This window comes from Bufo gargarizans, chromosome 4, assembly GCF_014858855.1.
Source record: "Bufo gargarizans isolate SCDJY-AF-19 chromosome 4, ASM1485885v1, whole genome shotgun sequence".
NCBI classification, from domain to species: domain Eukaryota; kingdom Metazoa; phylum Chordata; class Amphibia; order Anura; family Bufonidae; genus Bufo; species Bufo gargarizans.
Genome location: NC_058083.1, coordinates 492113742 through 492124982, shown reverse-complemented (window position 1 = coordinate 492124982; position 11241 = coordinate 492113742). Strand labels below are relative to the sequence as shown.

General features: G+C 45.1%; 1 protein-coding gene across 1 annotated transcript; it reads left to right on the top strand.

Moving 5' to 3' along the window:
- Nucleotides 1-479: 479 nt before the first annotated feature.
- Nucleotides 480-11022, top strand: EPCAM (epithelial cell adhesion molecule). The gene is made up of 9 exons (XM_044291845.1): nt 480-697; nt 4495-4605; nt 6161-6407; nt 6669-6731; nt 6842-6905; nt 7416-7517; nt 7623-7820; nt 8115-8156; nt 10500-11022. Exons 1-9 carry the CDS (start codon nt 622-624, stop codon nt 10539-10541), a joined length of 945 nt encoding a protein of 314 aa, XP_044147780.1. The 5' UTR covers nt 480-621; the 3' UTR covers nt 10542-11022.
- Nucleotides 11023-11241: the final 219 nt, after the last annotated feature.

Genomic DNA, 11241 nt, shown 5'->3' with positions numbered 1-11241 from the left:
ATAGTTACCTAGATGTAACACAGGAGGCACAGGAACCTTTGCAGCACTTTGGTTATTTGCTCATTCCCCACAGTGATTTAGAGGTGAGTAATAGGTTTCAGCAGTCTGTGGGGAGAACCTAGAGTTTCATTCTGGGGTGGGAGGATCATGAGCTCATACACAGTAGTGTGTCCTGGTGAGGCAGAAGCCTTCCCACCTTCCTGCTCCAGGTGAGTCACCACTCCTAGTTTCATCCAGGTGACCCATGACGTCACTGCACCCATCTATATAACTCACCTGCAGGAGGACCTGGGGTTTGCTCTCTCTGATCACTTTGGACACCAGAGCTCTCTTGGCTCCTGGGTTTTATAATTGGATCCCGGAGTCTGAACTTCCTCAAGCAGTGAAGATCTTGTCTGTAAGCCCAGAGTACTGGTTTCGGTGGGGGAGGGGTTTGCTGAAGAGTATCCAGGTGTAACCAGAGCAAGTTTCGTCCTTGTGATTCTGGGAGGGACCCGTCCAACCGGTCTGACCTGGTATAAGGAGGAGGGGGTAGGAAGTGGCTGAGGTGAAGAAGACTTGAACTAACTCGGGGGCGATCAGACCTTAAAGGACGTTCTCAAACCAGAGGTGTCCAGCAAGATGAAGGCTTCTGCTGTGCTGAGCCTTGGAGTTGCCCTGTTCTGCTGTATCGTTTTCTCCCAGGCACAGGATCCAGGTGAGTCTCCTCTCCAAGTTCTCCAGCATCTACAGGCTCTTTCTTTGGGTTTTACTAAATAGTCTAGTTCTTGGCTCTGAAGCCCCTGCCTTGTGGTGGGCTCAGGGGTATACAATGTGTATATAACTTCTGCAGGGTCTTTCTTTGGTTTCTAATCAGTAATTAATCTTTGCTCTGAAGCCCCTGCTTTGTGGTGGGCTCAGGGATAGACAATGTATCCAGCTTGATTAGCTTTAGAACATTGGCCTGATACAATGTAGCAAGTGAGATTCCAATGATCTGGAAACCAGCCCCAGCCTAGAGGACCCCATTAGCATGTAGGGCAAGTCTGATGGGTGTTGTAGTGCCCTTTTATATCTGAGGATGGATTGTTTTTCTAACAAACATTGCACTAAATGGTTGACTATCATTTACCAGCCTTCAATACAATGGCTAACTAATTCAGCCAGAGGGTAGCAGGTGGGGGGAAGGTATAGTGTGTGCTGTTGCAATTTGTGGCTTCAACTACAACTCTCAGCCTGCCCTGATGGGAGTTTGTTTTCCAGCATCTGATAGCTTAAACACTCTGAACTATTGCTATGGCTTGTCTTTTATTGCACCTCTTACACACTGGTCCTAGCAAACCTAAAATGGTCAGTTAGTATTTTCCCTGAGTGCATGTAGGCTTCATGTTCACCCTGCCTGTATAATCAATGATAAGACCTGCCAGATAAGGAAGTGTGTGAGACTGGTTTATCTGCAGGCTGCTGCTGATATGGATACTGGGTGTGGTTCCTTAGCTCTTCCATTGTCTGGATGGTATTTTATAGTATAGGTATGCATCATTGAGGGCATCTTCCCGCTCAGGTCTCGGTGCATGAGGTGCCGCTCCCATACAATATGGCGCTTGGTTGTGCTCCTGAGGGGGGAGGAGGAGGGCATGGTGGCCTTCTCTCCCTGCATGCACCTGTGTGACGTCCCAGGGAGTGGCTGGAGCTGGAGTATCGTGGAGACTTGTCTTTTGTTATGACTCCTGTGGTAGTGAATAGGTGGGGGTGGGGGGCTCAGGTGATGCTTTCCCTGTGACTGGTGCCTGCATAGAGATGGTGGGTGTGTATGTATGTATACTACCTGTACAATATAGGTGCTGCCCTAAATGCGTCCATATTTTGGGATTTCTTCTTTTTCGTTTTTGTTCCCTACATCTGAAGATGGTGCAAGAGTCACCTATTAAGGAACTAACTAGTCACAAAACCGAACCACAAATGCGCCTAATGCCCCCTATGTATATATGTTGTAAAGGGTGACATGTTGTGGATAGAGTAGTTTTAACCATAAGCAGGGATGAGTTAACTTGTGTTTTAAGTTCGGCGTAGAAGGTTCAAGTTATCTAAGACTTCAATGATGGATTCTGCTACCACTGACCACTTATGGTCCGTGGTAGCAGAATCCAGAACCATATTCTTAGATGACCCAAACCTTGTTTAAGTTCGGCGTACACGTTGGCTCAACACTAACCATAAGCAATGAGCCAACCTATGCAGTAGGGCTGTACAGACTGTCCTTTATATCCAGTCTAATAACCTGGAAGATATGGCCATTCTTATAGTAGTTGTGCAAGTGCACCGTGCCATAGACAAATAGTGGGACCCCAGGGGTGCACCACCCTTCATCTCTAGTTTGGGGTCCTACTATTCACACTTGCGACAGCAGGGTCCGACAGACTGTTCTGGAGGGGCAACTGCCTGCTGGATCCGTGCTAACGCTAGCCCACCTTGCTGTCTTAAGTCTGCTCTGGCCCCATTAGCCATAATGGGGGCCCTGCTGCAGCATGACAAACATGCTGAGAGGCGGCCTGACAAACTACAGCACGCCGCGGTTTGCCGTGCTATGGCTGACCTCCAGCCTGCCCCCATTATAGTGAATGGGGCTGGAGCCGACTTGCGATGGCACGGTGGGCTAGCGTTAGCACGGATCCGGCAGGCTGCCCCCCCCCCTGCTGGAGCAGTCTGCTGCCGCAAGTGTGAGAGTAGCCTAACCAGGATAGTAAAGGCCATAGATGGATACCTGTGGGCGCAGAGATATCAACTGATATGAAGTGATTTGTCAGTGGTCGGTGGCTTCTCCATGGACGGTGGGATTCATCTTGGGGTCGGCTTGTGGGGGGTGTATCCCTTTTCATGCTGTGGCTTTCGGACTGCAGTGTTTCAGTCTTTTTGGACTGACTGTAGCGTTTAGGTTATTTCTACGTTGGGTGAGGTTTACATGTTAAAGGGATGGTCGGCTTGTTGGGGGTCATTTTGTTTGCTTCCCATTTCAGTGTTTGTTCAGTGAGGGTGCTGGCACTCGGTGCCGGTCTGACATGCATTCAGGATGCGGTTTTCAATTTAGCCAGTTTGGCAGCCTCATTAAACCCTTGTTTTGCATAGTGGGAAGGATTAAATGTCAGCTATTTACACTAAAAAACAACATCCCGAATGCACGTCAGAACTGCCCTGTGTGCCAGCACAGATTGTGATCAAAACCAGGTACTTGTGTTATCAGTTGGCAGGTATGTACTGATAAGACTGTCGGATTACTAGCTCCGCTACTGCAGCTAATCGATGGGGGTGCTGGGAGTCTGATTCCTGCCGATCTGATGATCTATCCTGGGCATAGGTCATAATGGTACTGCACACCCCTTTAGGGCTGGCTATACACAGTCAGAAGCTGTATAGTCCTACAATGTCGCCATACAGGTTTGGATCGGCTAAGCATGTATGTGTGAATGGGGGACAAAAGACACCCCTGATTGGGGACGTATCTCCTGGGAGGACAAAGACACCCCTTATTGGGGACTTATCTCCTGGGAGGACAAAAGGGTCAGGTGAGAAAATTCAGTTTACCTGATCCTTATCTCCCCTGACAGTCTATTAGGACTCATGCACATGGCCGTGACCTGTATTGCAGCCTGCAAACAGCGGGTCTGCAATATGTGGGCACTGGCCGTGTACACCCCGCATCACGGATGCAGATCTAATCACTTGAATGGATCCACAATCTGGAAGGTTGGTGTGGAACGGAAGCGCCATGGAGTTCTGCAGTAGAGTTTCTGTTTGTGTCTCTGCCCCGCAAAAAAGTAATGTATGCACTACTTTTTTTTTTGTGGGACGGACCCATTCAAGTTGAATGGGTCTGGATCCGTCACAAACTGCGGTCCCCAGTTCACGGCGGGGCCGACCATCGGCTGTGTGCTTGAGGCCTTAAAGGAATGTTGGGAGCTTCCCATACACATCACTGTTGTCCAAACCCTCTTATCATGGAGTTCAGCCAACAATGCACTAACTTGTGTGGGTTTTATTTGGTGCGTTTGCTTGATAAGTGGGTCTAAAAATAATGTAATGACAAGGTCTAGGCTCAGATTGAGTAAATTTATCCCATTGTGTGAACTGATATTTGTAGAATTTGTCCCTTGAGTATGATGGCTTAAAACATGGTGTACTTTTTATTTTTTTATGTACAGTATGCGGTTTTCATTCCTTGCCATTCTCAACATCTCTGCTTGCTAAATGAATAAGTAATTAGGTGACTTGTATTGGTCACATGCTGCCCACAAGAGCTTCATTAATGTAACTGACATCGGTAGGAGGCTTCTGAACTGAACTTGTACAACTTCCTAATATACGTGGTTTCTTCAGTTCAGTAGACCTCTGACTGAGCAGTGCGTTGTAGTTGGTGTCTAAGCACCTGTACCTGACGAACCTTGAAGATGGCAAGGAACTAATATATATTATATAGAATTGGTTAACTTCAGGATGATTCATTCCTTCCCTCTGCAGGCTGCAAATGCAACACACTTTTTGATGGCAAATGTGACGCTGCTGGTGGCCAACCCTGCTCGTGCACCATTCAGATAGGTCCAGATGTAAAGGAGGCGAACTGCAATAAATGTAAGTCTTGTGCCTCATATAGAGGATAAAGCGGCAAACCTTGCAGAGCACATTCATTATGCTTATGTGCCATTTATAGGTGTAAGTAGTGTTGTAATAATAGGTCACCTACAGAAATAGGTCTATGTTTAAAGATCTGGATTGGGGGCTGTTGATACATTGTACCCTACCCAAAGTATGTCTGGAAGGCTAGGAGTCTAGACAGATTGTCAGAGGCGTACATAGAGAAGTAAGGGCCACATGGCAAGGATCAAACCAGGCCCCCCCCCCCCCCCCCCCCCACAGGACAGAAGGGTTTCTGCCTAATCCCCATACCAAATTTTCATCCCCCAGTTGAAGAGGGGATGATCCCAACTGGGCCCCATAGCAGTCGCATGGTCTGCCGCTATGGTAGTTGCGCCCCTGCAGACTGTCATCATGCTTTCTTTACACAAACTGGTATAACCTTAAACTATGGAGTCTGGGGATTAAAATGAATCTTTTCTTTTTTTCCCCTTAATCTTTTAGCCCCAATATTTGAGTTAAAGCACTTATGAAGTCAGAATTTGTATTAGTCATTAGCAGTCAGTTACAGCAACCCTCTGGTTCAAGAAAATTCATATTAAATGGAGGAATGAACAGCACACTGACCTGGTGACCTCCTCTTCATCTGCAGATCACTAATTCCCGGACTCCTTTTCCAACATCTAAGGTGGCCGCAGCGCTTCCTCAGACTACCTGATGCACACTGTGTATCTGGCAGTCCAAGGCACTTCCTGCTTCCTTTGGATTGGCTAGCACTGCTCACATGAGTGCTGAGTCTGACCAATCCAAGAGCATGTATGCATCATGTAGTCTGAGAAATGAATGATGTTAGAGGAGCCCAGGAATATGCAGATCTGCAGAGGAAAAGTGTTCTGTTTGTTTCCTACTTAATGTGACTCTTCTTGAACCAGAGGATTGCTTTAAAATGGTTATCTGGGAAAAGATACATGCTTACCAACAGTTGGAAAAATCTGGGCATATATGACCCACCCAGAATCGCCCATTAGTGGGTGGGGTTTGCATTAGCCCGGGACAGTGCAAATTTGCCGGCACAGTCTCTGAAAATCAGGGACAGTCCCAGCAAATTCAAGACAGTTGGCAGCTATGAAGATATTGAAGACCTATCCTCAAGGTGGGTCATCAATATGAGATCTGTGGGGGTCTGACTCCCAGGATCCCCACAGATCAGCTGTTAGAAGAGGCTAAGGCGCTTCCACGAGTGCTACAGCCTCTTCCTATGCCAGTGACGTCACCATGCATTGTTGCAGTTCAGTCCCATTCAAGTCAATGAGCTGCATTACCAAGCGGAGCTGCTTTGCAGTGTGTGGCGCTGGGCTTGGTAAGCTGCCAGGAGGCCATAGCGCTCACAGAGCTCCGGTGAGTGCAGCAGCTTCCTGAAACAGCTGATCAGTGGGACTCCTGCAGATCTGAGGGACATCTGTCCTGAGAATAGATCATGATTATTAATTTTCAAGATGCCCCCTTTAAGCAAAGAATTGAAATGCCAACTTACGATGTATGCATTTTGCAGTGATTCCAAAATGTTTTTTAATGAAGAAAGAGAGCATTGGCACTAAAGCTGGAAGAAGACCGAAACCTGCAGGTGCCCTCATTGACAACGATGGCCTCTACAATCCTGACTGTGAAGAAAATGGTACCTTTAAAGCAAGGCAGTGCAATGGTACAGAGACCTGCTGGTGTGTTAACTCCGCTGGTGTTAGACGAACCGAAAAAGCAGACAAGGCGACGAAGACTTGTGCGGAGCTTGTTAGGACTTAGTAAGTATTATCCCATTGAGGTACAACTCTTGGCCCATGCCATCACTAATGGAGACTGGTTAAACCAACGTGCTATACTTGGCATGGTTATCATACAAGTCTTGGCACCTCTGTTTTACTGGGCAGATGTGCTGCCAGTCTACTAGGCATATGCACAGTGAAGAATGTGCTGCCCCCCCCCCTCCTTAAAAAAAAGTATGCTTTACTTAATCACAATAGCAGTTGTGCCAACTTTAACATACATGTATATTTTTTTTACAGCTGGGTAATTGTTCAAATGAAGCGTAATAACACTGATAGTGTGTCCAATGAACAAGTGGCAGCGTAAGTTGTGTGCTTTATATATAGATAGATATATATATCTATCTCCACACTAAAGTGGTGTGTGAACATGTTTCAATGATATTCAAACTTTATTTTGTTCTATGTAACAGGGCACTGAGAAACCTGATTACAACTCGGTATAATCTGTCTAATAACTACATAAAAAATATTGAGGTAAGATATTTGCTATTGACATTTCGTTGTCATTTATGTTTTGAAGTGTCCATACACGAACTTGACCAAACCCACCTATTGCTCTCCTCCTCCATTTACTCAGTATTTGATACCACGGATGCGGACCTTTTTCACTTCGATGGGTCCGGAGATACAGAACCCTACGGAAGCACTACGGAGTACTTCAGTTCTGCAAAAAGATAGGACATGTCCTATCTCTTTGCGGAATGGCCGGCTCGCAGACCCATTAAAGTGAATAGGTCCGTGATCCGCTGCTCCACGGTGGGTGTTTCGTGCATTGCGGGCCGCAGCACGGCCACGGGGCGCACATGTTTGTGTGAAAAGGGCCTTAAGAAAACTGCATATTGGGTAGTCTAGAAATAAATGGAGATGTATAACCATATATTCCAGATCACTTCTCATGTCAAATGTGTCCATAGTCTTTGGCTTGAAATTATTTGTAAGCCAATGTGAACCTACATTACAAGTCTGACCATTTATTTTCTACAGTTTGAGGAGTCTTACATCTACATTGACTTGATGCAAAATGCTACAGAGAAAGGAAAAGATGAAGTTGACATTATAGATGTTGGCTACTACATGGAAAAAGATGTAAGTGTCCTGATATCTGGTATTACCATTGTTGGTGTGGTATTAAACTGTCCCTGGGTTTGTGGCATGATCTATGATATAACATTACTCTGCTTTCATATGCAGATCAAGGGAGACAGCCTCATGCACGCTGACAACAAGTTTCAGATCCTCATCAATGGCAAGAACTTCATGGTTCAGGAGCCCCTTATCATGTACATAGATGAGAAGCCTCATGAACTGTCCATGAAACGCCTGACTGCCGGTGTGATTGCTGTCATCGTCGTGGTGGTTATTGCTATTCTTGCTGGAATTGTGGTTTTGGTGAGTATTGCCTACTTATGGAGTCGTGGAGTGCAATGGTATATGATCCTCCCAGAATCCTCTGTAGCATGCACACTTGTGGATGCTGAGTGAGGACCATCCAATATCCCAACCTTGACATTAGGTAACGGATTGTCTCTATGGAGTGATAGTCTTGGAAATTAAGTCTATCATGCTGCATTTATATTGGATAACTCTTGCTGGTTCTTATGTGACTGTATATATGTATTTATATAGAATTTTTAGTTTTATAATTTCACTTTTATTCAGTTTTATTTAATTTTTTTTTAACAGATCATCACACGGAGAAAGAGGGGCAAATATGAAAAGGCTGAGGTAAGATATTCTAGATCTATAAACTCCCCATAATCTTTTCCAGAGACCATTGATGCAGGGTGTAAGCTAAGAATTCACATAATGTTTAGGTCTTTAGCTTGGTCATTGAGGTGGGGGTTAAAATGTGCCTACCTCGTGCCTTGAGCTCCACTGTGACTTGGTGCAGCTTGACTATTGAGCTACAGCAGGGATGATCAACCAGCTGTGGTAAAACTACAACTCCCACCATGCCTTGCTGTAGGTTGTCTGGGCATGCTGGGAGTTTGTTTTGCAACAGCTGGAGGACCCCAGGTTTGGTGCACTGCAGCGGTCATTTTGCGCAATCTGAGTGAATCACGTTCACTCGAAACAAAGTTCAGGTGTTTTATTGCCCCCAGAAATGGTACCACGTGTGTGTTTGGCTGGTTTTTGCAGCTTGGCCCTATTTATTGCATGGGGCTAATTGCGTGTCCAGCCTACAGTCCCTTCCCACCGTGCATCAGAATAGTCCTGTGAACCACTGTACAATTATTTGCCTGTTCGGTCACTTGCAGGTGCAGGATGTTGGCTGTATAATTGCTGAAACAGGAACAGATTCCACTGTTTAACCCTTTTAGATGCTGTGGTCACTATTGACCATGGCATCAAGTGATTTTTATATATATATATATATATATATATATATATATATATATATATATATATATATATAGTCGTTGAAGTTGCTGTAAGCCCACAATGGCTCCCAAAGTATACCCTGTACAAGAGCCTATAATGTTCTGCTTTAGGGCTCAAGCAGAGGAACTTATTTATTTTTGCAGACCATATGCGGAACCATTCATTTCAATGGGTCCACATAAAAAAAGTTACTGTGAGCATTCTGTTTCCGTTCCGCAAAAAAATAAAACATTCTATTGTCTGCATTACAGACAAGGATAGTACTGTTCTATTAGGGGCCAGCTGTTCAGTTCCACAAAATATGGAATGCACACGGACGTCATCCGGCCTGCAAAATACATACGGTCATGTGCATGAGCCCTTAGGCTGTATTAAGAATCTGTCCCAGCCCAACCATGACCAGAACTTGCAGCAGCAACATGAGGGCACTGGCATACCACCCATAGCGGCAGACCATGCAGTTGCTATGGGGCCCGGGCAGGCTGATTGTAAAGGGGGCAGGACCAATCTAAGTACATCTCACTTCCTCCTTGGCCCTGCAGCCAGCCACCAAATCCTTCTGTCTGCTGCTTCCCCTGCCTAGAATCGCTACAGCAGCAGAGCGCTGTGTGAGAACGAGAGGGCCCGGCAAGGTGCTTCACGGCTCTATCCTCCTGACCACTGGCCTGCAAGGTAGTACAAACTCCATGAGCTGTTGGGATACTCATATCCCACAGGGACACAAGCAGCAGACTGCACGCTCTATGACCGTTATCTAGTCTCTCTTATGCAGAGGGGGAGGGAGACACTAGGGTGCTGACAGCTGGTAAACCTGTGTGTTATGTAGGTGTAGCAGGGAGTTGGTGGTTGTGCTGGTGTGTGGAAGAAAATAAAAATGTTATTTTTATTACACAGACCTGTTCACAACTTATTAATCTCGCAGCAGCGTCCCATAGACTTCAAACCCTCCATAGACAGATGCTTGAAATTCTGAAGGGGGTTCAGTCACTGCCCCTCATTGCCTTATTACTATTCTAATAGGGCAATGAGGGGCAGGGACTGGATTGCCTTCAGAATTTGAAGTATATGTCTATGTATTCTTATTAGTGTTGAGCGGACTTGTGTTTTGAAGTTTGGGTTTTGGGTTATCTAAGAATTGTTACCCCGGACCATAACAGAATTCTTAGATAACCCGAACCCTGTACACCGAACTTGAAAACAAGATGCTCATCCCTAATTATATACAGTATATTATACACACTCTTACTACTAATGACAACATCTGCATGTATTTTTTTTTTTTTTTTTTATGGGGGGGGGGGGGGGCAATTCTAGTTTTGCTATGGGGCCCCATGATTTCTATGTATGCCCCTGCATGAGGATTTAAGTTGCTGTGAGTTCATGTCCTGAAACCCACCCAGAATTCGCACCCCGTGATCTGGATGCCTGATTCTGGTTTAGAGCAGCATGTAATAGGCTGCCAATCGGTGTATTACTGACACGCAGAACAAATGCAATACTAGAGTATTGCAGAGTACTATGGATGTGATCGGAGGATGTCGGGGGTCAAGAGAGCCTGATTAGAAGCATGAAGGCTCTACACACAATTGGAAGGGAGTTGTATATTTCTCCTCTGCATTGCTTACTCTGAATTACTAGATGTGGTGGTGTGACTTCTAACATCCTGTAAATTATTTTTTTTGGCAGATGAAGGAGATGAATGAAATGCAGAGAGAACTCAACTCCTAAATGAGGGAAGAGACGGGGGGAAAAGACTGCTGAGGAGAAGTGACTGTTGGTGTCAAATCCTAATGTGCTTGATTCATCTTGAAGTTGTATGATCTGTGTGGCTGGAGCCGTGTCCTCTAAGCATATTGTGATTTATGTTTTTATAGATATTTATCTTGGCGACTCTTACACACAAAACCTTGTACCTGACATTTAGTTTTTTTTTTTTTTGTTTTAAATTTGTAGATCTTTAAATGCCCCTGAAATTGGGAGCATTTTGGATGAACTCAGGTTAATTATCAAGCCCCTTGCTGGGGCTGTTCCAGGCCAGGTTTTTTGTAGAAAGGAAGGGGGTGGGGGAAGGGGGTTAATGTTTTTCCTGGAAACCAAAACTTATTTTTTTTTTATGTAAATATCCTATTTTGAAGAGTGACCTTTTTTAAAAAAAATAAAAATTGTAAACTGTGGATTTAATAAACACTGAAAATACTGGTTTACTTTGCGAATTGAATTGCCTCTGATCTTATTAGGCCTCATGCACACTGCGGTGTCCTTTTGGGTGAGCCAAAAAACCCACAAAACCTGAAAATACAGATGGCTTCCGTGTACATTCTATATTGTCACTCCAATTATTCTTGTCTGCAAATATGGACCGGGATAGGACGTGTGTTAAGTTTCAAAAGTATTTGAAGTTTTACACAATAGTAAAGTACGGAGCACA

What these genes read in the sequence shown, in the direction of transcription:
- EPCAM (XM_044291845.1), top strand. Translation starts at nt 622, where the DNA reads ATGAAGGCTTCTGCTGTGCTGAGCCTTGGAGTTGCCCTGTTCTGCTGT. An exon ending in GCGGAGCTTGTTAGGACTTA is followed by an intron (nt 6,408 to 6,668) that starts GTAAGTATTATC and finishes TTTTTTTTACAG; the next exon opens with CTGGGTAATTGTTCAAATGA. An exon ending in ACTACATAAAAAATATTGAG is followed by an intron (nt 6,906 to 7,415) that starts GTAAGATATTTG and finishes TATTTTCTACAG; the next exon opens with TTTGAGGAGTCTTACATCTA.